The 26,717-nt window shown below is 42.3% G+C and overlaps 1 protein-coding gene across 3 annotated transcripts in view; it reads left to right on the top strand.

Moving 5' to 3' along the window:
• The window catches only part of SLC7A11 (solute carrier family 7 member 11), a 95,583-nt gene that overhangs the window by 26,062 nt on the left and 42,804 nt on the right, over positions 1-26,717 (top strand). The window contains exons 5-9 of one of the 3 annotated variants that reach the window (XM_085222082.1): positions 1,985-2,068; positions 2,979-5,858; positions 10,075-13,006; positions 15,388-15,514; positions 19,261-19,376. In XM_085222082.1, the coding sequence (XP_085078208.1) occupies positions 12,736-13,006; positions 15,388-15,514; positions 19,261-19,376 (514 nt within the window). In that variant the 5' untranslated portion in view covers positions 1,985-2,068; positions 2,979-5,858; positions 10,075-12,735. Of the gene's footprint in view, positions 1-1,239; positions 2,069-2,978; positions 5,859-10,074; positions 13,007-15,387; positions 15,515-19,260; positions 19,377-26,717 lie in introns of those variants that run through there. The other 2 variants (XM_085222083.1, XM_003205399.5) reach the window with 2 other exon arrangements.

Raw genomic sequence — 26,717 nt, 5'->3', positions numbered from 1 at the left:
TAATCCTCTTTAACACCCACGTGACTTCAGCTGGAAAGCCTCTCACATTTTTCAATCTGTTGTGGAGCACTGAGCTTAGTGACAGTTATAAGAACCTTTAAAAATCTTTAAGCAGTTTGTATCCCCTCTCAGTGTCACTCTGTGCCTTGGCAGGCCGGTGCTGCTCAGAGACCTAGAGCTGAATGATAAGTACAAACCTCGTTTCCGTGTATTTCCAATAGTCTGTTGTGCCATGGCTACTGGTTCAAAGTGACGTGTCAGACACTGATATGTGGATTTCAACAAAAATTTTTGGAAGAGGGCTTAAGCAGAATTTTTATTTTCAAAGTGCAATTTGATAATTTTTAGTGTGTGCCATAAAAACACACCCTGGCATCCCCTGATTTCAGAGGTATTTCAGAGGAACTGCCTGAGAGCATAATTATGAATGCTTTCCTTCTTGAATGACCGTACAGGTAATAAATAAAAAAGGCAGAGTACAATAGATCATTTTTGTCTGTTGTATTGTCAAGGCCATGGCTCATATATCACTTGCAGTACTTATCCAGGTTGATTTTGATGTTGCAAGAAGCTCAGTTTTGCTGCCACGTATGCTGAGACCTACAGTCACAGGGTTATTTTTGTTGTTTTTACCTCTACTGGCAGGTCTCACATGGATTATCATGAGATATAGAGTAACTGAGAACAATTTTACAAATATTTCTGGCATATATGGCTTGACAGCATGGAGAAACTCTATCATAATTTTTTCAGACCTTAAAATGTAATGTATACTCACGGCCATTTGGAAGAAATATCAAACAACAAGAAAATGGCCAGGCTTATGGTGTTTGTTCTTTTCTGTTTGTTTGTTTTTTCCAGCATTATTTTTTTCTGCATCATCTAAGCATGAGAACTGAATAGCAGAGCTGACTGTTTGAAGTGCTACTGGTATGCTGAACTGCAGTGGAGCTGATTTTTCTGTTTGGTAGTTTCATGCTGTCTTTATTTTGCTGAAATTTCAAACATGGTGATGCTGATGAACTTTACTAATGATCCCTTTCATATTGTAAGAAATGAGATATGTCACAGCCTGGAAGCGCCAAACAAGTCATTTAACTATTCAGAGAAGTCACCCTTTATGAGAGCTTGGATTTTGCTGTGTAAATGCTTCAGTTAGTTTGGATCCTAATATATACAGTAAACTTACAGAAATTAAATGAAGGGTAAATCAGAGACAATGTATCTTAAAAGGTCTCTCTTGCATAATGATTGTGTATATGTCATAAATGTATATGTGGATTTGTTTTGTCATACAAGGCATTATCCTTAAATCAAATTTTGATTCATTTACTCTTGCAGAGTCTTTCTCCTATTTGGTTTTAATACTGTGCTATCTAGTATTAATGAGCACAGTGGCAATTTTAATGCAGTGCTTTATAAACGTAAATGTTGCCATTATGGTTTCATACACAGCTTCTTTGTTAACTCAAAAGGTCATTGTGAAACTCACGTGTGCACATAAATTAAAAACAAATGGATTGTATGCTTTTAAAATGATGTGGTGAGGGTAATTAAAAATGAGACTTCACCAGCAGAAGGAAAGGCCTTAGGGAACGTGACCCCTACAAATCTGGCCACCTGCCCCACAGATCCTACCCTACCGGCCCTAAAGTTCTGATGGCAGGTAGCACAGCTCAGTGGGAATGCTGTATAGGATTTGAAATGATTTTTTTAAATGAAGTAACAGTGGAGCAGTGTATGACTGCACTTATGTAAACCTTCCACCAGGTGATATTTGAAAGATAAAACCTAGGAAGGGACAATGTATGAATGGAAGCAGCCAGGCAGGCTGGGGGAGTGGCCATCAGTATATGCACACAACTGCATTTTCAACATAATTAGCTGTCTAATTGAGCATTATAATTTAACTGACACATTTAAACATGTAATTTATTTGAATGCATGCTGCTTGTAATCTGTTTATAATGTTTTTCCTCTTCAGGATGGTGTTGGACTCTAGAGGATAAAAATATATTTCCAATGAACAGAAAAATAACCAAAATGAATACATCAAAGAACCCCAAATGTGAGTAAATTTCTACAATTTTGATTTGAAGAGGAGTTAAGTAGCAGAAATGGCATGCAGGTAAAGTTAAGCAAAACCTAGCTATCTACTCAGCATAATTGTAAGTAGAAGCTGAATTTTGTTATTTTAAATACCAGGGAGGTTGTACAGAACATCATATCCTCAGGTCTTCATGCAAAGCTGACTAGTTTGCCTGGCAGCTAGGTAGGAAGGACATTTTGGTGACTGAGAGGTTTAAACTGCACATCTGTCTTGTCTGGAGCAAAGATGCATCCCTTTCTCGAGGTGATAGATATTGCCAATAGGCACAATTCAATTTGCTCAAAGAGGCAATTGAAAATGTTTGCCCTGGGTACTTCCCTCACAATCAGACCAATTTATATTTATTTTCAGGGGCAGATTCTGGACCTGAAGCTGATAGGTTCTGCCACAAGTAATCACAGAGATACAAGTTTTTCTTCTGCACTGATGATGCTGGGGTTGTGCTGATGCCTGCCTGCCATTTTGGTGTTATTTCTTGCAGTCCTTACAGCAGTGCTTTGGATATGACTGCCTCTCTTTCTATCTGAACAGGAACAAAACCATATATTCCCTAGGCTCTATTAAAATTCAGAGACCAGCCTGTGAACTGGTTAGAGAGAAAGGAGCCAAAAGTCCTTTCATCTACCCTGGTGTACTCCCTGATGAGCTGAAATATGCAGTTTCTTATGCACCTGGATGTTTATTTTCGAGGAGAAAAACAAACTAATACATATTTATTTTTGTTCCCACGATATTATTTTTACTTTCAGGCTATGTTTGCTGAACAAAATAGTTGCAGGTTTCCTTTTAACCTAATAAACTTCTGTACTGTTACACCTCATTATATATTTTGTGGCGCTGAGTTTTGAATCTGCTGCTTCAATTACAGAAACTGCCAACAGATGTGAAAATCCAGAAGACAGAGGCTGAAGCGTTCTTGCTTTTTAGCTTTGGGATTACTTTTGCATACTCTGACAGTTTTCCCTTATAAACGAGATTGGTGATAGCTACAGCTGTGGAATGCAAGAAAACTGATGCAAACTTTGCCACCAGAATTAAGAAGAGAACATTTTTTTCAAACCAGAAGTTGGCAGAATTCCTGTTTTTCTGTCTTCACCTTCCTCCTTGCTCTCCCAGGTCTGTTACTAATTATCAGAAGTGGGGAAGAGGAAGTATATGCAAGATCACAAAGAGGAAATACAAATGTGCAGGTGTTTTGCCCTGAGGAGTTACAGCTTGCTTTCTGAGAATACGTAGTAGGATTTTGTGTCGTTTGAGTTTATTGTACTCAGAACAGGATAAGAGTTGGTGTAAAAAGTTCTACCCTTGTTGTATTTAAGGCTAGGAATTTTAGCTTTGGCCTTTAGCCTAAGTGATTGAAAAGTGCATTTGTATTTATTGTTTAACTGACCAGAAAATGCACCGAGTGGATGACATGTTGGACTGTGTGGAATGGGAAGATTAATTCATTTTCAGATTGAAAAAGATGGATTTACTTATGAGGAGACTGTGAAGTTAAAAGAGATGTTTTCTATATACGTGTATAGGTCAGGCTGGGGTAGGATAATCTCAACAGATGAAATTAAAACAGAGTATGTGAAAAACTCTCCCACATCTTGGAGAGACTCACCATTCACTGTGGCTGCACTGTGTTGGTGCATTGGTTCCCAAATACCTACTTGCTTGTGGGTCGTGCAGAAGAATGGAGATTCGGAACTCATCCAGAAAAACTGGACTGGAGGAGATTAAAGGAGAGTTAGGAAGACAAATGGTTTCTCAGAGCATCATTTCTCATTTCCAGGTCTCTGACAGAGCAATTGTCAAGAGATTGGACTCCTATTTTGTCACCCAGTGTGTTCAGAATAACTTTTGTCTTGGGAAGTAATATTAGAAATATAAAGCCAAATACATTCTGTTAAGTAAAATTATTTACTACTTTGACTTTTCAGTCCTTTGTGCTGTGGTTCACGAAGGTATCCTCAATTCTTTACAGCTTACCCAGGCTGTCTGTAGAAGGAGGACGGTCCATCAAAGCTACTCTTTTCCTGCATCAGGATCTGCTGGCACTTTTTTGGTGTTTCGACTGTTAGTGCCTCTTCTTTTGTGGTGGTAAAGCTTTTTTTGTGGTGATAAAGCCTTTTCCATTTGAAAAAGGACCTACTGAGCTTAGGGCACAGCTCTCATTTGCCATTACCAGGAGAATGACCCTTGCCAGTCAGCTGCTCTGATTGTGTGCTCACAGCCCAGGCAAAAATGCTCTGAGAATTTGTTTTTTAAGAGTTGCTATTGATAGTGAGGCATATTAAAAAATTCAAATTTTCTTTTATTAGTGAATAAGGATGGTGCCTATAGAAGAATCACAGGGAAGATGAAACAGTGAAGGGCATGGATAATTTATGATGGAGCTACGAGGATCTACATGCTATGTGTGTCAAGGTCTGAGCCAAGGGCTTTAGTCCTGACTCACTGACCTTTCAGCCCGCCAGCTCAGTTGTCTCACATAAGGCGACCACTGGATGGAGAGGAAGAAGTTTGGCACCTGTGGTTTAAGTTAGCATGGTCCAGTCTACACTATACATCCTCCAGATGGATTAAGAAATGGCTGGTACCCTGGTAATGGCTATTTCCTCACTGAGGTTGCTGTTTGACTGTGCACTAGTGTGGACACACAAGTATCATATTTGGGAACAACTACATTATACACTTCGCTAATGAGAGAGAAGCAGGAGTATGTTTACTGATACAATATAGATATAATGTAGTGATTTAACAGTGACTTAACTAAGATTTGAGATGGCTGTATGCACTTGATTATAGATATTAGGGTTAAATACACACATACAGGAGACCTTCCCATTGAGTCACGATGTTCAAAGTAGAACCCCTTGCTTTCTAAAATCTTTGAACCACAGAGGGAAGGAGCCTAAGTGCAGCTGGATTCACTCCTAGTCCCAGGCTTTGTCAGTAGTTTATACCTAAGGAATTGTATGTGCACAATCAGTCCAAAATGTGATTTTGGCAAAGCTAGCAAAGCTTACAGTGAATCTAAGATATAATCTTAATGAAGCTAGCTAAACTTAAAAGAAACTATTAGTCACATTCACAAGATCTGCACTGGCAAGGCGTGTTGTCATCAAGGTGTAAGGGATCTCTGCATGACCTCAAGAGGCATCCCTACTTGATGTGAGACTGTCTTGCAGCCCCACTCAAGGAGCTCTTGGGCTGCTCACTATTTGTGGTGTAAGATAAATGGATTCACAGGCATGCTTTGCTTTTAGGTACCTTAGCTGTTGAACCAGGTGTCTGCTATCAGTTCTTTCATCCTCCCACTTTGAGACAGATTTGTGGTTGTTAATCTGTTTTAGCGAGAGTGCTATCAGTACTGTTGCTCATTGTTTTCTTGTGCAAGGCTGGGCTGGAGGAGGAAGTTGGGAGAAAAAAATCAGGGAGAGAACGCCCTCACAGTGAGGCTGGCTTAGAGCTGGTTGGTCAAGTCCTCCTCAAATGAGCAATGCTGAAATAGCCTGAGGGGCAAGCAGGACAATAAAATAGCCCTGAGATAAGCTGTTTGTTTGCTTGATACAGGTTTAATAAGCTATCTGCAGTCATGATGGATGCTGAGATCAAAGAATGAATGAGACTTTGTTCACGGAGATTTATTCTTTGCCCTGGGAAGGAGCATTGAAAAGTATGGAAAAATAAGAGAAATTTCTGAATAGCTCCTACTTCAGCTCAGAATTTATAAAGTGTACTTAAAGTGCAAGAAAAGGTGAGAACTGAAAAAGGAAAATCAAAGTAGAGGAACAATAAATGGCAAAATACCCCAGGCATACCAAACTTGTTACTGTGGTGTATGAGGTTGTGTCTTTAAATCTATATGGTTTTCAGAAAGCCAAATTGGGATACTGTACTTTCCCTAGTTTCTCTGAAGAAATTTAATAAACTGAAGTTAATTATTAGTAAATAATATCTTCAAATGATTATCTCAATCTCTCTGCTTAGACTATCTTCCTGTCAAATAAATATTTATTCCAATTTTTTTAAATTAAGCGTAAAAAAGTGTGCATCATGTAACCTAGACAAAAATTGATACAGGAGAAGGCCAGGCTTCTCCCAGCTTAAGTTTCTGTAATACTTAAATATTCATGTGATTTGCAGTATAGCATCGTTCAGTACCTTCTTCTAGTCCTACCTGGATGGACAGTACCTCTGAAGAGTATATTGTGAATGTGGAAAAGAGGAACTTCACTTTCAAAGAAGAAGCAGAAGCTGACCTCAGCACTGAGATGCTTTACCCTATTGAAATGTAGGAATAATATATGGAGCAGCACTAGTACAAACTGCTGAACTGCCTTGGCAGCACTCCAAACGACTGCTCTTTCTGATGGAGTTTTTAATACTTCAAGAAGACATAGTGTGCACATTTAGATGCCAATAAAACAATTCCCTGTAGGATCCATAGGCCACATTTCATTGCTAAATTATGATGCCAGTGTGAATGATTGACCACCAATCGCCGGTGAAGCATTTCTGCACACCCACGTTGAGTAGTGCTTTTGCTTTTCTCTGTTTAATCCCTCCTTTTGGTAAACTCTGACACTGCTTCAGCCCTTGACTGTGAAGATTTTGTCCATCTCTAAATGCGCATGTTGTGCCATTGCTGCTGATGTTAAAGAAGTGCTAACAACCTGACAATTTATTGACTGGAGCCTGACCTTGTGTTCATGAGTTGTGAGATGCTGTGGCCAGGATTTGGTTGGTCTCCAGACAAAAAGCTATATTAAATGAACCAGAGGAGAAATCCACAGATGCAATTCTGTTGCTGCATCTGGCAATCGAGAGAGGAATGAGAAGGGAACTAAAAATCCCATTACAATTATTCTTGGGTGCTTGGGTAAGAGTTTTCTGTTTCAGAAAAATCAAATAACTTTGAATCTATGCTCGATGTAGTCTAAGTTGTATGCAACAGGAGGGGAATAAGCTCATTAAACTTGACAAGAAGGAAGGGTGACCTTCTTTTGGGGTGAGTTTAAAGAATTGGAGTACAGATTAGGAAAAGTGATCTGAAAGATTTCCCTGTGGAGTGGTCAGTACACTGAAATTTTGCTCAACTTTTTGAAAACTCCCCTTTCCAAGATTTTGTATAGATTATTTTAGTAACAGGATTCAGAGGCTGAATTTCGTTGTCACACCTGTGATTTGGAATAAGTATCATTAACTCATTAAAAGGATTTCATAGAAAATTTGACTCATCATGGGAGAATGTGATTCGCGTGAAGTACAAGACCTGGCCAAATAGAGGAGGAAGATAAGTGCCCCAGCATCCTATTTCTTGTGTATATAATACAGGATAAATTGTATGAAAAATGCAGTAAAAGCAAACAGGGATTAGTTAATCGGCTAACTCTCAGTATAATAATCTAAGCAACTGTTATGTGGTTTCTTCACATTATAAGCTTTTTACCTAGTGTGAAGAATTCTCATCAAGAAAATGGAGAGATGAACTAGGAAAGAAAACCCTTTCTGTAATAATTACCTGTCTTCATTTTTTAGAAAGCCTAATTTTTCAGAAGCGGAAATTAATTTTGTTGACACACTCAGCCTAAGTGAAGAAATCTCAAGTAAAATCGCAGCTTCCCGAAGTCAACAAAAAACTTGTATTTGTGCCAGGAATCTGTGCATTTTTGACAGAAATTTACCACAAAGTTTTGATTCTTGAAAGCCATGGGATATCTCAGCGTGTGCATCCAAAAGATAAGGAAGGATAACATAGAGACTCTGAAAATTGTTGTCTCATCCTGCTGACAAGAAATGCAAACATGGAAAAATTAAGAATAATATTTATGTACAGCATTGCTTAGGCTATAATTGCATAGGTTCCAAATACGAAAAATGAGATGGTTTAAAGCACGATCCTTTATCCATGTATGTAGGGCTTCAGTAAAAATTGGCTTTTTTTCATTTGAAGTTTTCTTGCTTGGCACCAGGCATTAATGATTTTTGTCCATTTGAAAAAAAAAAAATCATTAAAACATCCAACTGTTCAGTTGGAATTATCATGGTTGCAGCTGGAAATAAAGCTCTAGTAGTGAAAAATACAGGACGGATTTCTGAAAAGCTTTGTTTTTTCTTTTCTGCCTGAAAATTGATAGGCAGATATCAGCTAATTGAATCACAGAATCCTTCGAGTTGGAAGGGACCTTTAAAGGTCCTGTAGCCCAACTCCCCTGCAACGAACAGGGACACCTACAGCTGTATTAGGTTGTTCAGAGCCTGGTCCAGCCCAACTTTGGATGTCTCCAGGGATGGAACATCCACCACCTCTCTGGCCAACTCGTTCCAGTGCCTCATCACCACTATGGTTAAAAAAAACAAACAAACAAACAAACAAACAAAAAACCTCTTTCTTACATTCATGTAAAATCTCCCCTCTTTTAGTTTGAAACCATTTTCCCTTGTTCTATCACAGCAGACCCCTCTGAAGAATCTGTCCCCTTCTTTCTTACAGCCCCCCTTTAGATACTGAAAGGCCGCTATCAGGTCTCCCCGGAGCCTTCTTTTCTCCAGGCTGAACAGCCCTGGAATTGGAGATTGAATCTTTCAGAAGTATTTGCTTTCTAAACTGCTATCATTGACTGTAGGCTTCTTGGAAGCGGATTTCTATTTGCTGACTGCATAGGCATTTTGTTGGCAGTCTTTTACTGAAAATTCATGAAATAACATTTGAATTGCTTTTGGATTTCTTCTAGGTTTTTGTTTGATTTTTTGAAACCTATGAACTGGGGAACTATTTCATTCCTTCTCCTTTTCTTATTTTTTCTTTCTTCTAAAGAATCCAGCACAAAGTAGGATGCAAAATAATTGAGTAATTTGTGAGACTGACTACAAAATAACATCCCCCAGCTTTCTCTATAATTCCCTTTTTTTAACTAAAACTTTGGCTTGCAGTAGAGACCGTACCATCTTCTTACAGTTCCAGGTTTTCTTTACAACATTAAAACCCATCTTGATCTACTGGGATTTCTGTAAATGATGATGCTTTTCTCACTTAATTCCCAGTAACAGCCAAGCATTTAAATTGCTTACAGATATTTTTTTCCCAGAGTTAGTTAAAATATTTAACATTACAAAAGGAACTGAAAATCTCCAGTCACAAGTTTTTACTACTAGATAGTCTACATGAAACAAAGACTTGTAGGTATTTTGTCCTCCTTTGACACGTGAAACCAGACTACCACTTTCCTACAGAGCTGCATTCTGAGGCACATAAGCAGTTTGGGATTATGCAGAGAAGACTCAGCCCAGTTTTCTAAACAACTTTTTCATGCCGTGCCACCCACACGGAGAAGTTTGGGGTTTTCCTTGCCTCGCCATACTTCCTTTTATTCTGTGTCTTCAGTGGCTGTGGCAGTGTATGGCCTGGAGGCTTGACTTGTGACTCTTGAGATGCTTGATGCAATGAGCTGATATGCAAATGCCTGGAAGGATTATCAAAACATTCTTGTTACACCTTGAAATCAAGGAGTTTATGTGGGCTTGAGAAGTTGAAACTCAAGTCCAGACTTGATTGTTAAGGTGTGTGTGTTTGTGCCTGGTAGCATTTCTCAGGGGAAATATCCACACTGTAGCTTCTTCAGAGTCAAGGTTTAGTGGTATCCAGGAATCTGGCACAAGGCCTGCTAGTATCAACTCTGCATCAAGGCTTTTCAGCCTGTGAAGCACTGTCCTAGGGCTGATGGTGCAGTTCAGAAGGAAGCCATCTCACTGTGATGATCTCTGTTATGTTTGAAAATGTTTGCTCAGGAGAAAATGTCTGGGGAGTGAGGGGGAAAAAGAGCAAAGAGAAACAATAAAAAGCTGTGCACAATGCCAGCTGCCATCAGGGACTGAAGGTTTGTTTTCAGAGCATCATCTTTAGAAACATTGCTTCCAATAATTTCATCAGTCAGAAAATTGTACCTTTTATCTTTTTGTTCCGTTTCCAGCACAGGTTTTTATGGAAGAAGAAGCTGTTCTGAACGTCAGGCAGGTTAAGCCCCGTGCCTTTGGAAGGGCTCTCTGAAAAAGACTGAGTGCTGTGCTGTGATTGCCCAAGGATGGTACCACAGCCTGTGGTGGGCTGCAGGTGATGGATACAGGTTTGGAACGTGCGGTATACTGTGGGGCAGCAGTGGGCATTCTCAGCAGAGGATTCTCATGACATTTCCAGAAAACCACAAACTATCCCCGAGCACCAAATAAGTATTCTCTGTTCTGATAGTTTGAAGTAAGCTTTGAATGTGGGAACTTGTTTGACATTAATGGATAGTATAGAGAACTGCTGTGCACTGCAGTGCTCACTGGGAAGGCTGTGAATAGCGTAATCATGAGCAAGCTGCCAATAGTTCAGAAAAAGGGTTTTCTGCATCTATCCCTCCTTGATTATTCACACTTTAGACAGTTTGGTGGGAGTTCTACATAGTCTTAAGCTTTCCGTGCCCACCATCCTCCCTGATAGAAGCAGCAAGCAGTCTTTTCCCCGTGTGGGCGAGTGTTACTAGCGATGTCCAAAGGGCAAATGTGGATTCAGAACATTTTTGCATTCTTTTGGCTAAGGATCAAATGAAATTAGAAAGCCATTTGACTGCCCAGTGTTACTACTGATGCAGATGGCTGGGTGGCAGGGAGCTGCCTGGGGATCAGCTGAGAGGCCACTGAGCTTTGATGTGATCCTGAAGCCATCTTCCTACTGAAACAGGGTAAGCATTAGGTAAGAATGACTACATTATGCTATTAGATGTTTCAAGATGTCATGTGTCTCTTCTGTAAACAGCCTTCGGAAATGAGAATAAAGATCATCAGCCCAGCCCAGTTCTGTGGTTAATGCTTTTTCCTGGTTCGATCTGGTTACTTACTTCAGGCATTAATGATCTTGTTGAGAGACTGTCTAACAAATGTATACCAAGGGAAAACAGTTCCATGTAGTATGACACCTCCTCGTGGCTTCATGTGTGACCAGAACTGGGAGAGTCAGCTCATTTCAGAGCCAGCAGTGCTGCATGAGGAGCAGGCATGTCCCGAGGTCAGGTGCAAGCAGTGCTGAGGCAGGCAGGGCAGGATGTGTTTAGAAGACAGGCAGTGCCAGCCTGCAGTCAAAAGCTGAAATGCTTTCTGTTTTTACCTGCGTGCATTTAAACCAGATAAGCTTTTAGCATGCCTTGTTTCACCTTGGTGCAAATTATTACAGGTGAGTGATAACTGAAAATGTGAGGCTTTAAAATCACTGTAATTTTACAGCTGCAGTGTTTTAGTACCCCAGCATCTCCTGTTTCCCAAATAAATGTGAAGGCACAGTTGTGCTCAGAGCTCAGCGCCTGTTTTTCACATGATAAAATGCCGTTTTACTGCTATCTTTCTCCACCCCAATCCCGGGTTCCAATTAAACAGCAACCCCAGGAATCACTTCTTTGTGCACTGATCTGATCTGAAGCCACGAGCAGCTGCAGAAGTTAAGCTGGGCAGGATTTTTCCCTTTGGCACGTACTGCATGCCCCTTAATTAGCTGACAAGCGCTTGAAGGCTAGTGATTTTCATTCTGCTTTAGGAGAGTGTTCTTCTTTTTAAGATTTTAATTTCTCAGGTTGGAATTTGAGGAATCGGGTGGTGAAACACAAGTTTGCAGGGTCCAGCAATCCGACCGCTCTGAGGGGCTTTGTGAGAGGGAACACTTGGATTGCAGAGTGGCTGGAGACTCCCTGCAGCTCTCCTCCTGCCAGAGCATAGCATCTGCAGACAGGGATGGTGTTTCTGAAGGGGAAGTGTCACTGTCTAGTTGCTACCAACATCCCAGAAACGCCGCCTGTGTGAAAATTACTGTACTGGGGAAATAACCTAGATTTTCACCAGTCTGATTTGGGTGTGTTGCCAGGCAACACGGGCTAACGGGGGTTTGTATGTGTTCTTTAGGTAGGTGTAGACAGTTCTCATAAGCTCGCAGGTAGGCAGAGGCTGACCCACTGCAGCAGGATGAGGAGTTCAGCCCTGCATGCTGAACTTTCACTAAGAGAACTGAGAGAAAAAGCAGCTGGATCAGACCCAGAGCTGACGTATCCTGTTTGATTTCTTTTCCCCTCGCGCTCCGACATGCTTTGTGTTTCGGCAGGCTTTTGTTTCTGCATACAAGTTGCTGTAAAAAATTGGGGAGCGTGTCTGGGGGTGCCGGCGGCGATGTACTGAGCTCGATGGGCTGGGTTTCCTGTGAGGGCTTTGTTCCTCCTACCACGCTCAGGTCGGTTGTGCAACATGCCCCTACGCTTTGAGAAGAAAAAAAAAAAAAAAGTGCTGAGTAATGCCAGAGGTTTCTCAAATGGCTGATGCAAACCTGGAGAATTTGCATCATCATTCAGCTGGAGTAACTTGGTACGACAAGAGCTTAAATACAGGTCCACGCGGAAGCTGAGCTGGTTCCCAACGATAGGGCAGTGCCCGTGGGCAGGGTGAGGGTGCAGGTGCTGCGAGCACTGGCAGGCAGCGGGGCAGAGCAGAGCTCTACCTACACGTAGGAGCAACGCCGCCGATAAGAGGCGGCGGAGGAAGAGGCTGAGAGAGGAAAAAGCTTGTGAACTTTTTGGCTGTGCTCGCTGTCAGCACGCTGGTGACACGGTAGCATGGTGAGGAAAGCTGCCGTCGTGACAGTGTCTAATGGGAGCTACTTGCAGGGGCAGCCGAATGGCAGGTTGCCCTCCATGGACAGCAGGCAGCCGCAGGAGAAGGTGGTACTGAAGAAGAAAGTCACGCTGCTGAGGGGGATCTCCATCATCATTGGCACTATCATTGGAGCTGGCATCTTCATCTCACCCAAGGGGATCCTGAAGAACACAGGCAGTGTGGGCATGTCCTTGATGGTCTGGACAGCATGCGGCATCCTCTCGCTCTTCGGTAAGTCTGCTCAATGCTTCCAATTGGTCTGGAGGGGCAGCCGGTGGATTATTCCTGTTTTTTGTCTGATTTTCCATTGGATATCAAGGCTCAGCATGGAGCCTGAGAACCAATGGGGCTGCGGAAGGCTTTTGCTGCATGCAAGGCACAGCAGTCCACAATCCCTGTCACCCGGCGCTGTGTCAGCGCAGGTTGTGAGTGCAGGTTGTTTCTCATGGGTCCCTAAAGAAAAAAGTAAGTTCCCAGTTTCTCCCTTTAGCTGTGCTGTATGTAATATGCTGTTCTTCTGGCTTTAAGAAGTAGCTCACAGCTTGCTTGTGAGGCCCCTGGCAGCTGGTGTGCAGGGCAAAGTGTTGAGGCAGCTTTGCTTGGTTCCCTGGAGGCTCGGTCAAGGTCTCAGGGAATAACTCCCACCGGGTGTAATCTGTGTTGGTATGAGAGGGAGCAGAGCAGTAATACCAACAGCCCCTCTCCCCTGTCTCATGTTACTGCTTTTCACTTTATTCCCCGCTCACAGTGTGCCTTGAAAAATTCAGGTTGCAAGGATGAATGCAGCAGAAACAAATGCGTAAAATGAGTTTTATGGCTGGCCTGCCCATTCTGACAGTTTTTACTAATTTTGCTGTGTTTCTTTTTAACAATATTACATTCTGAGGAATGCTGGGTGGTTTGTTCTGTACACAAAGCCCCATTCAGAGCGGAAAACCCCACCCTGGCTCCTGGGGGACAGAGGGTCCATTGACCTCCTTAATGAGTTAATCTCAAAGAAGCGGAGGAACTAACATGAGTATTGGCTTTATTTAAAACAGAGACGACTTGTTTTCTGGCATGAGGTAGGGAGGACAACTAGGGGCTAACACGTGTCTGTCTAATAGGTGGAATGTGCAAATGCCACCCTGTGTAACTTGGCTCTGAGCTTAAAAGCAGCATTGAGCGTTTGGAGGCTAAGTCCACCCAAGCCAAACAGACATTTCAAGGAAGTTAGGACCTGTTCTGGTCAAATGTTAATTGTAGTGGCACAATGTGCAACATGTTTTCTTGTCCAAACATTTAAGTCCTGCCTGTAACAAAAATTCTCCTACAAAGAAACACCTCAAATTTGTAACCCTGTCGTAGGACCCTGGTCTTTAGGTGTAGTCAAAACAGAATTTGCTTAAGCATCTCCTATTTACCTTTAACTTCAATAGTAGTAATTTTCTGACTGTGAAGTAAAGTCTGTGGAAAAAAGTCAGGCTGTCTGTGCAATATGTATCAAAGCATCGTTTGGTTTCATTCTGAATCACTCCAGAGCAGGATGGCAAGAGAAAGCCTGTGAATATATATATATATATTTTTTTTTTTTTAATGTGGCTCTAAGAATTTCTGTAAGTACCTTTCCAGGAAAGCTAAAGATGATTGGATAAAAGCTGTCATGTTTTTGCAAATCCCCAAACAAAGCAAAAGAAGGAGGATGTAATGTGTTGTAAAGTCTTATGGCTTTATTGGGCTTGGTATGTGTCAGGTGGTTTTGAAAGCTGTAGTTTTCACCTTAACATGTAGCAGCCTAAAAGCAGGTGGGGAAAAGGCTTTGCATATGTTGCTGATCTGTGTAATGCTTTGTGCAATGCAGTGCTTACAAACTGGTTTTCTTGTGGCTCCTCCAAAAAGGGCTGCTTGCATTGAGCAGACCCAGTGTCCTTTTTGCCCATGGAGCGAAGAATCCACAGGCTGTAAGGCTGGATGAGGGCCATCAAGCAGCGCTAGCAGGTGGTTTGTGTAGGCCTTCATGGCTGCAGTGTGCTGTTACAGCTCTGTAATGCCTGAGGTGACGCATCATGCTGACAGCAGCCTTGAGGATCTCCTCGGGGAGCTGTTCTTTGCTGGGAAATCCAATGCTGCCCCAGTGCTGATAGAGCTAAGCCATTCCCTGAGTTTGGTGTGCATGACTTCGGGGGTACCAGTAAGGAAAATCCTCCATCTGTGATTCCTGCTTCCAAATGTGAGCCAGTTGCTTGCTCTCTCCATGGCTGAGGAGGGAGAGGAATGCCATACTCAGGCTTTCCCCCAAGGATGAGGCAGGCTTTCTGAAGCTGGATGGTGCCGGGCAATATTTGCTCACAACTGTGTGTCATAGGGCTTTGCACTGTTGGCATGATGCAGCACTTTGTGCCACACCAATGTGGGTGAGTAAGAAGCACCTTGCTTGTAAACACTTTGTGCCATGGCTTACACAAGTTCACCTGAATGACATGAAACTTCTAACCCTCTTGAAAAAAGAATATGGAGGATTAGAATGTATCAGAAGTTGTTGTGTTACCATAGCAGCTTGGTTGTTCACCTTACAGATCTTTGGAAAGTTGTTTCTGGATATTTCTTGTGATGCCTCAGTTTCATGCTCACAGGTGCCCTCTGCTATGCTGAGCTGGGAACATGCATTAAGAAATCTGGTGGTCACTACACGTATATCCTGGAGGCCTTTGGCCCGCTGCCTGCTTTTGTGAGAGTCTGGGTGGAACTGCTCGTTATTCGGTAAGTTTGTTCCTTCTCTTGTGGCACAGCATTTCTCAGTCATAATGAAAACTCTCCACTGTGTGAAGCACAAATCAAAGATATCTTGATCTATCAGCTAAGTTTTTTAGTGTGGCTGCTCCATACAATTTAACAATGCTATTTTACGTCTCATTGTTGAAACATTCAAAAAGACATATATATATGTATGTATGGGAAAAAAAAAAGATTCTACAAAAACTGTCTGTCACACAAATTCATGTTTTGATTTTGCTAAGCTTGCTACATCCGTTGATGTTAATACCCATGCCTACATGAAGTATAGTGGAAGAGGAATGTCACCTTTACATTTTCTAAGCCCAGGTGCTGGCTTTTGGAGCAGTCTCTGTTGTCTGTGGATACAGAAATAACACCTGGCACAGTTGTCACCCAGAAGATTTGAGATCTGGGTGCGCTGTGTTTTCTCTAGATGTCAATTCTGGTCCCCATCTTCTGTTATCCTGGTGTGCTGGAGAAGTCACTACAGAAATCTGGCCAAATAAAGCAACATTGAGTCCTTATGTATCTAAAATGCCCAAAGTACTGATGTGGTGTGTAAGCTTATGGTTGATACAGCCCTTGGCATTGTATAGGGAAATTGCAACAAGAAGATGCAGAATGACTAGATTGTTGCAAATAAATTTGCATAATGTAAACGGATCTTTTTGTCAAACTAAAATGTGGCTCATTTTTTAAAAAAAGTATGATTATTTTATAGTATTACTGGAACTGGAGGGCTCGTTGCTTATAGAATAGGGCAGTTCATTTGTGTGACATAAACTCAGGAATGCTGCGTTCCTGCCCTGGGCCAATCAGTACTTCTTTGCCTTCTCTTCTGATACGAGCAAATGAGTCACCGATGCACAAGCCTCATCACAAATCACAGCTATGTTTACATAATATTGACGAGTTCTAGCATAGACTGTTGAATTTAAAATTGCTAACAGTGCTGACTCATTATGAAACCTTAAATCCTTATCTCATTTCCAGAGGAAATGATTGTGCGTGTTAGATGGCCCCTTGCAATCCTCCTCACTCATACGTAACCTTTGAATAAACTCCATCAAATGTGACAAAAGAGTGGATCCCTTAATCTTGTTAAATGCTTTCTGAAAAGAAAACCAGAAAGAGGAAGCAGAGTTTCGGTTTTCATCGAGGGAGGCAGTGGTGTGAACATAGTTATACCCTTACACAATAATGAAAGGAGAGTCATGTGAGAAATCCCCTTGTTAACCTGCACCCTAGTAGGTGGGGGGATGCTTTTCCTAGGATGAGTACCCACAAGAAACCAGACCTTGTAAATTCCTCTCCTCGATTATTGTTTTCTTTTCTTTTGTACACACGACGGCATCCCAGGAGTGTCATCAAAACACTCTTAGTCATTGCACTCTGCCCCACACCCAGTACATAATCAGATTGCATGGGAAAGAACATCAGTGGGTCCTTTAATCATCCAACCCAAGAGGCAGCGAGGGAGATGGACTTGTTGTAACTTGTGATCAGAGCGGCACTGCCAAAACTCTGGGCACAGTTTTAGGGCTGACTCTAGCATGGCAAACTAGTTGGCTGCAGCTACCAAAGGGGCTGAGCCTTGGTGCATAGCAGTGTTATTGTCAGGAGGCTGAGCTGCACGCATGCTTTTCACTTCAGCCTTTTTTCCTCTGAACGATTGCGGGATTTTCACCCCCACAACCAAAATAAACATTTCCTGTTCTCATATATACTTAAAGCCACTATTTTATGGTCTAAGACACACTTAGCTGTGTCCACATACTGAGTAAACCATGCTAGCATTGCCTGTAGAAGCGGTCCACGCTCCTCATCCAGTACAGGTGGGAGCACCTTTTCTCTCAGGAGTCAGGTGTACCATGCACCTAAAAACAAGAAGAAGAAAAAAAAAAAAAAAAAAAAGGCAGGTTCTCAAACAAGTGAGGATGACTGAAGGAGTTGTCTGCAGCACTTGGAGCTGGTGATTGCCCACAGGTTGGGTAAGAGCGTGCTGCTGAAGAGGTGACTCATGCACCTGCAGTGTGTGCTGCCGGCCCTCTGCCTGCCCCTGCCCGCTGGCTTTCTTCTTCAGGTTTTTTCTTTTCTCTTTGCCCTTAAATGAAAGCTGCTAATTTGCTTTGTGTGCATTTGTGAGCGCACAGCTGTTAGGAGCCTGCTGATCCTTATGATTGCAGTCAAAAGGAAAATGCCCCATTCCCTCAGCCTTGGCCTCAACTGGCTAAATGCACTGCCAGCAGCATCTCTCCAAGTGTGAGAAGCCAGGAGACTTAGCTATTTATTAAAGATATAACCTTAACGAGCTTTGTTTTTAAAAGTGAATGGTGTGGAGCTAGATTTTCCTTAAAACAAGAGGGAAAAATCCAGGTTCTGGAGGAAGGGACTGAGGCTGAGCAGACAAGCCCAGGGAAAGCTTCAGAGATCTGTTCTTCTAGGCCACTTCAAACTGGGCAGATACAGAATATGAGAGCTGGAGGCTAGTGAGCTGCCTATGTCAGTTAGATAAGTAAAGGCAGCAAATGGATGGGTAGAACAAGCGCCCAGGCTATTGTCTGCCTTCACTTGATGTAGAAAGTTTCTTAGGAAGATGCTTCAGGTCTTTGCTCCCTGTGGCTTTGTCCAATGCAGTGTGTGATGCTTTGGTTGGGTTGTGGCTCTTTTTGGTTCAAAGGTAAAACTCTCTGGTGGGAAATCCAATTTAGGATTTCAGTGAACAATAACAACTTCTCTGCAGTATTTCCACACAGTTCTTAGCAACTGTCTTTTAGTTAAAATTCAACTGGGAGAAGTATATTCTGCACTTAAGGCATTGTTTTATTAAATGCTGTAGATTTTTCATAACAAATTTGCAGGGACTCTTGTTTCACTCAAAAATCCTTTGAGGCCCCCTTTCTCCTTGCTGTGTGTAGCAGTATGATGGAGATCAGATCCTGTGATCTGTCCAGTGGAAGGTAACATGTGAAGGCTTGTGGCAAATACTTAGCTTGCCTCAAGGAGAAAGGCTGTAGGGATATCATTTCAGATTGGGAAATGCAACAGGCTTGCCTGCCTTTCATTATGTTCCTCTGTTGTATGAAAGGGGCTTTCCGTGCTTTGAGGATTTTCCCTGCCACAATGCTGGAAAGTTGTTTGTCAATAAAAATAACATGCATTTTAAATAGTGTTTGCATTTTAGGAGATGCCATTTTCGTTCATCTTTTATATTGTCTCAGACTTTAGTAACAGGCTTGGGTTAATTTTGTGATTCTTATTTCAGTAAAGCAGAATTCTCTTCCTCACTGAAATTAATATGCTTGTCTATGAGGGGTGAGATGTATCTCACTACCACAGTTCAGTCTTCATCAACTTTTAAACTTTTAATTTGCCTATACAAATTAAATCTGGCCATGTTCACTGCGAGCATGGCAATGAATATTTGCATTGATGCATCTCCTTTCTCTGTATGGCTGCTTCACACCATGGAAGTAGTAAAACCCCACAGGGTAAGAATTGTCACTGGCAGGATCAGAGCCACTGAGCAAAGCCAAACAGTTTCTGGTTGTCTGTTATGCTCAGAAATCTCAGCCTGTGGTGCCATAGTCACCAAAAGGGACCAAAGCTGGGTACACCTTGTGGTTCTGTGATAATAATGCTACAGCGTGATCCCAAATGAGTATTGTTTACATGCTATTGTGGATGAATTTTGTGATTTTTTTTTTTCCTATTCTTATTTTTTGCTCTAGCCCTGCTGCCACAGCAGTGATATCTTTGGCATTTGGACGCTACATTTTGGAACCTTTCTTTATGCAGTGCGAAATCCCAGAACTTGCGATTAAACTTATTACAGCTGTTGGCATCAGTAAGTATCCGATTTTAGTTGTCAGAAAGAGTAAAGTTGATGTAAATTAAAAAAAAAAAAAAAAAGTTAATCAGACACTGAACAGGTAATTGTTTGCTGTGAATTGTTGCAGAATGAGTGTGCATCCAGTGCCAAGGGCATCGGTGTGATTTTTTTGCCTGAGTGTGTGTTTCTGAAGGTACGCAATAGTAAAAAAAAAAGAAGAGCAGTCTTTATTAATGGCAGAAAAAGATCTATTGCTAAGCCTGATTCTGTTGCCACTTGAATTAATGGCAGAACTCTTATTACTTTTGTGGAAGCAATTTCAGTCCCTGGGAGATGACGAGTCAGTGCCAGAGATACAAAAGAATGATTACTTGATTTTAAGTGCATTGCTCTACCTCTGTTTTAGCAGGCAAGCATTTGCCAAGTATGATGCCATGAAGAAATGTAGCACTTCTGACTGGAGCACAGGCAACGTGAGATCATCATCCTTAGTCCCTCACTGTCCTATGCAGTGATAAAGCTTACTGAGGCACTCACAGCTCGGGAAGCAGGAACCCAAATGACTTTGGGAGCAGGGTGAGCAGTTGGCTCGAAATGCTCATTTATTATGAGTAGATTCTTCTCCTCTTTGCAACTTTACAATTAGTGTAAAGGGATTGTTTGGGGACACCGAGAAGTAAAACATGCTGATGGCAGAAGGAAGCTAGCCCTGGGCAGGGGCTTCTTGGTATGCCTGAACAGCGTGTGAAGCTGTGTGAAATGGAAAGCACGGTCCTGGTGCGAATGAGACTTAGAGCCATGCAGCAGTAGAGGTTTGTTTCCAGTTTTGTGCTGTGATCGTGGATGATGCTCCTCACTCTCTTTCTCTCTGTCTCACACACACACACACACACACACACTCAGCTGTGCTGGGAGGAGCGTGCAGAGCAGATCCGAGTAATTAGTAACAGATTGTTTCTTTCAGTTCGGCCAGTGCACATATCAGAAACAAAAGGGCTGGAAAAAGGAATTAAGACATGCAAAATGATCAAAGGCATGCAGGGGACCGCTTTAATTTTGCACAATAATAGGTTCAGATGACTTTTTCTTTCTTTGGAGTAGAGAGTTCAATTGACATGGAAATTTTTGGTCTCCAGGTTACTGGGGCTTTTTGTAGGAGCTCTCTTGATAAGAGCTCTCTTCTGCCAGGAGTGTTAAAAAATCAGTGTGTGACCGCATTTCCTTCTGACTTAATTATGCACAAACTATAGGTTTCATAGGAATAATTGAATTAAGGCTTGAATTTCGAGGTCAATGACTTTTTATGGCTACATCTGTCTAAAATATTTCAGTGAAAGATAAGGATGAAACAGATGTTCAGTAACTTCAAGGTCACTGAGACAGAAGGAATGTTAAGTGAGGAGTCCATTAAAAGTGTTTTGTTAAGTGCATTGCGATTCAAGCACAATAAGCGAACAATTTGAAATAGATTTTTATTGCTTTTAATTTAATTGAAAATCTGTGTGATAAGCCGAGGCTACACAAAGTAATTAAACAAAGAAGTAACATTGCGGGGCAGGGGGGTGGGGGATAGGGGAGATACGCTGGAATAATTACACCCTGAAGGGAGATGGGAGTTCACAGCAGCCTGTTCCTATGGTGACCAAGGGTCTGTGCAGAGCAGGTAGGATGTGCTGCTGTCTCACTGAAGCGAGAGATTCTGGTAGAAAGTTTGTAATTGTGAATGGGACGGTGCTGTGACAAGCGGGGGCTTGCCAGACTGAGGCTTCGTTTTAATTCTTCGCACTGTGCTTTGTAGTGGATTTTCATTTGTGGCGGTTTTTTGATCCGATGCTACACTCTGGGCTAAGCTATCTGAGAACATACAGCTGTTATTCTTGCACCGTGAGAATTAGCTGGTGTGGTGACTGTGATGAATGTTCTGTGTTGTGCTGGTAGGCAGAGAGATAGGTGAGATTAAGATGTTGAGCTGCACAGACACATTGGAGCCCTGAAGATCTTATAATCCAATTTAACGGTGGCAAAGGTAGTGTTTACTTCCACCGGAGATTTTGTTAAATTAATGAAAATATGAGCTTATGAGCTTTTTGTCATCCTATCCACCCTCGGTCCCTTCTACCGCCTGCGTCTGCAGGGTGCTCACTATATACCTACTGCATGGGGAGGAAGGTAGTATGAAGCATCACTAACCTGTGTCCTTGAAAGAAACTTTACTTTGTAGTGTTATCCTCTATTTTCTGATCATACTACAAAGGGAAGGAAGAGATTTTGAAAAATCTCCAGGCAGTCCCCTGCCCCAAAAATGATCAGTGCATCTCTAAACAGCTCCCAACAGATGTTTGTCTGCAGTGGTCTTCACAGTTCCAGGGGTGAGTTCCTACACCTTACCCAGTGCTGTAGCCCAGTTTTTCCTGTCCTTTTCACAAGAAAGTTTTTCTTATTCTTTTTATTTTTTTTCTATTTAATCTAAACATTCTGTTCTGCAATTTAAGCCTATTATTCCTTGTGTTATATAGAGTGAATATGGAGGGCAGTTCTTCCTTTCCTCTTTCTGGTCAGCAGGACAGGTTTGTGAAGGGAGATAAGGGGGGAGCAGTGAAGTACTGCATACCAACATTGTGCATGGCCAAGAATGATATTCATGAGAGTTCCTTTTGAACTGCAACGCAAAGGTTGCCTGAGATGGATGCAGGCAGGATTAAGATGGCAGTGGCAGACACTGCTGACCCTCAACTAGCTGCAGAACAGCACTGCTTGCAGAGTGGCCATAGCTCTTTCCTCCCCGCACTGTTCCACCTCCGTGTCTCTGAGATGCAAAAGGAAAAAGGGTGTTGCAGAGAAGATGGAGATCATATGAAAACTAAAATGGAACCATGGGAGATGGTGACCTTTAAAAATATTTCCATCTTTATTCGTTATTTATAGGAGCAAGGATGTGCTGGGCATAAAGTTCACCCTAAAATCACACCTGTCCTGAGCTGTAGATGCAAATTTTCTGTTCCAGGCTATGGTTCTTTTGTCATAGGTACCTTTTTCTTTCTTACTTCTTTAAACAAAAAGTCTTCTTTGTATTTATTGCTTTTCCCAATGAAGAAGACATTTACAAAGGATGGAGACAGGCAGTGCAAAAGAAAAATAAAAATCTGCATTCAAATTTTGCTTTATTTGTATCTTTTAACTCTTTTTGTAATGTTAAGCTTATTTGTAATAGTGAGCAAGAGGTTATGCTGGGTTAACATATTGAACTGTATTGTTGATGTATAACCTGAATGGCACGCAGCCTTAAATGAGCCAGTTCTAATCTTTTCGTTTGGTCTAAATATCAGAAGTCAAATAAACAGGATTCAACTATAAAGAATTGTGAAACTGAAAGCAGGCTACCGACTCTCACATTCATAGAGTTTTTCAATTCAGTCAAGCACATTTAGGATAAAATATGTAATTTTTCCTCTCTTTGTGTTCGGAGGTCTGCCAAAAAGACCTAATTACCCAAGTCATGTCTGCTAGACAGAAGCCGTATCGTGCTTGGAAATCAAGGTCAGCTCTACAGATCTGTCAGGGCTTGCTGGCAGATACTCTGGGAATTTTTGTTGGCATCAATTGTGGATGTACATGGGAACCAATAGCTGCTTTTTCTGCCTTCACGGCAGATGCTGTGGACACTGCTCTCTCCTGCTGACAGTTTTCAGACAAGTGGTTTAAATTAAGACATCACTTGGCTGTAGGAAAGGCAAAAGCTGCTCCGATGGGTGCTTTTGTGCCTCCTGTGACTTCATTTTAATTGATGCATTAAAAGCCACAACCGAAGGATACTTTTTGCTTTGAGTAAATGCCTTGACCCTAACAGCCTGACAAGTCAGGGGAAGGCAGCTCCCTTGGCTTCCCGCTGAGGCAATGGTACACGTATTCCTAAAAAGTAGGCCGGGATGCTTGCTGCTGCTTCTCCCATCAGATGTTGTTATCCATTTATAGCTGTGGCTGTGTGAAGGGTAAGGATTGTGAAAAGCAACATGATTAGTGTTACCAATTGTTCACAAACCCTGTTTGTTCTCTCTCCATAGTCCCCTAGATTAGCATTCATCTCACTTTTAGTTAGGTATTTAGTTATAGCCAGTTGCCTCAGCTCCCTGTAAAATTAGTGAGGAAAGAGGGGGGAGAGGGGGATATCCTTCCTGAAGGCAACTGTTCTCTTTGCTAGGCGTCTGAAAGATGGGTGATTAATCATCCTGTGGAGGTAAATGTCTTTTCACAGAGGATGCTGACAGACCAGCCACCTGACTTTTAGCTAGCCAATTGTGAGGTGAGTCCTGCTTTTACTGTCCTTTTGTCTGTGTCCTTCTGATCTTTGCTCTGATCCTGTATCAAAATCTCTGCAATCTTGAAATATCTCTGCAAGATCCTATTTGTAGAAGTGTGCTGTTGATAATGACTACAGACCCAAGATAAAATTTCCATCTTCATTTGTGCAGTTGCCCAACTCTGCAAGGGACTTGCTCTTCTGGAGGACCATCCAAACTAATGGCACTGTGCACTGGACTGGCTGAAAGCATAGCCTTCTTTTACCTTTCCAGTCAAATGAAGATCCTTGCTGTGTCCATTTTGCTTTCTCCATTTCATTAAGAAACCTCAGCTGAAGCACTCTGCTGGCTTGAGTCCACGGGCAGGGATGGGAAAAGTTTAGCAGCCTGCTCATGTGGAGGTTGTCTTCACAGAAACGTTGTCTAGGTGCTTTTCTTTCAAGCCGCTGTGGCTCTTAGGCAGATTTGTGGTTTGTGATTTGTGTGCGGCTAATGAGCAAGCAAGGTGATGAGTGGATCAAAATTAGTGTTCATTCTAGTTTGCCATCTGATGACATTCGCATATGTGTATCTGGTGGGTGGAAGTGATGCATTAATGACACTCGAGGAGGGTGAGGATGCTCACATAAGCTGTTCTGCCACAGGTCAGGTAGCAGACTGATTGCTGCAGGGGTCTTGAACTCTGAGTTTGCTAGATGTCAAGCCACAGATCTTTTCCTGAGATTGGAACTCTTAGGTGACGTTTTCTCATAGTCCAGTCCCTTCCTGGGTTTGTTCTGTGAAGTAGAAAAAGGCAATATAGTGAACTTTGCAAGAAATCTGAAAAGAGTCAGTGCTTGTTTATGGCATGGGATTTCTTAATAGCTTAATCACTGTTGGTTAAATAACTATGTTAATATACATGCTTGAATGACAGCTGTTAGCCATTTCTACCCTATTTTCCTGGTGATCAAGCCTTAAGAAAGAGGGGGTGCCTCACTAAGCACTGCTATTCGGCAGTGACTTAAGAGGAGCTTTCAAAACATCTCAGTGAGTGAACTTACATCAAAGTAATATTGGGAAAGTAGAGCAATGAGATGGGCCCCATAGATTTTCTATTTCCTGCCAAATACACACACACAAGGATTTAATAAACCAAAAAAGTGTTTGAGTCTCATGTGAGACTGTAAGTCCAGGTGATACTTCTGTGACTCAGAAAATGATGTCTCAGTCTTAAAATATGGTAAAATACAGAACTGGAAAAATATTGTGACCTTTAAGATCTTTTTTTTTTTTTTTTTTTTGGGTGCAAATTTAAAACTAAGTGATAGTGTGAGTTTGTGTTGACTTTGGTCAACAATATTGGTTGATTTTGGTAAATTGCTCACTTGAGTGTGGGGCCTGCACTCTCCCAAATACAAATTTAGAAAATGTTGTTTACTTTTTTTTTCTCGATTGCTTGTAGTTTTCTCACAGAGTCATAGAATGGCCCCAGTTGGAAGAGACCTCAAGGATCATGAATCTCCAACCCCCCTGCCACATGCGGGGCCACCATTTAATACCAGACCAGGCTGCCCAGGGCCCCATCGAACCGGGCCTTGAACATCTCCAGGGACGGGGCATCCACAGCCTCTCTGGGCAGCTGTTCCAGCACCTCACCACTCTCATAGTAAAGAACTTCCCCCTGACATCCAAACTAAATCTTCCTTCCCTCAACTTAAAACCATTTCCCCCTATCCTGTTGTTATCTACCCTTTCAAAGAGTTGATTCCCCTCCCCTCTGGAGGCTCCCTTTAGATCCTAAAAGGCTGCAATGAGATCACCCCACAACCTTCTTTTCTCCAGGCTGAACAAGCCCAGCTCCCTCAGCCTGTCTTCATAGGGGAGGTGCTCCAGTTCCCTGATCATCTCTGTGGCCCTCCTCTGGATGCTCTCCAACAGCTCTCTGTCTTTCTTGTAATCTTTTTGATTTAAACAGAGAATTGCTTATAATACACTTTGGCCTTGCCACTGGCCAGAATCGATACAGAAGGTGTGGGACAGCCCAGCTGTTTCTGCAGTCAGAGCCCTGTGCTGTGCCAGGTTTGTGATGCCAGCTCCCACAAACCTGCAGGGGCTAGTGGGAGACAGAGCCTCACAATTCTATGCATCCTGTGGTGCACTGTGTGGCTGATGAGGCAGATAGAGCAGCACTCTTGGGAGGGCTGAAGAGAAGGAAAAGCTGTGATGAAGGACTAATTCATTAGTTCCACACGATGGAAGGAGCAAGATGATCAATGAGCAGGCTTGTTGTGCCACACTCACCTTTCCCTGTGGCAGAAGGGAAAAAGGAATTTTTATCTACTGAAATGACTCACATTTTCCATTCAGTTAGTAAATATTTTTTTTAGGTGAGCTACTTTATTGATTCTGTTTTGCCAGGGTAATTGTTTACGTAAACTGGAATGAGTGGCACTTGAGCTGTAGGACCTCCCGTCATTGAGTTCCAGCAGGGGCCCAGTGGGATGTGTGTCGGGCAGGCAGGGCAGGGAATCTCTTCACCCTTGTGCTCTTTGGCTTGGTGAGGGGTGAATCTGAGTTTTGGTTTCCTCACCAGTTGCAGGTGGGCAGGAATGCCGCTTGCATTCTAGCCCTCCTGTGTCGCCACGGAATGGCTGCACAGGAGGGGAAATAGCAAGAGAAAGGAGGAGGTGTAAACAAGGCAGTGAGTGACAAATTCATGCAGGGCCTAAATGGGGGTGAGAAAGTTTAATGTCATTATTAATTGTTACTGCTTTCTGAAAATGCAAATCTCTAATCAAACTGGCACCGGTACAGAAATCTGGAGTGACAGGGCTTGTGCGATTATTTTTTCTCATCTGAGGCAGCTTCTGTCAGCCCATCACCTACCAACAGCTAACAGTCCTGGGTAAACGAAGCTTTAATTCGGTGCGAAAGGAGCCAAGTGGAGAACGGAGAAATGGAAGGGTCTAAAAAGGGCTCAGCTCAAGCGTTTAGTAGTACAGAAACTGTAAGGGAAACATGAGAGGGGTGGGAGGGCAGCAAATAGAGAAGGCTATCAGGGTGTTATTTCTTTCAG

The sequence above is a fragment of the Meleagris gallopavo genome, chromosome 4 (genome assembly GCF_905368555.1).
Source record: "Meleagris gallopavo chromosome 4, MGAL_WU_HG_1.1, whole genome shotgun sequence".
Lineage (NCBI taxonomy): Eukaryota > Metazoa > Chordata > Aves > Galliformes > Phasianidae > Meleagris > Meleagris gallopavo.
Note: the sequence above shows the minus strand (reverse complement) of the source record. Positions and strands in the feature narration are given on the sequence as shown.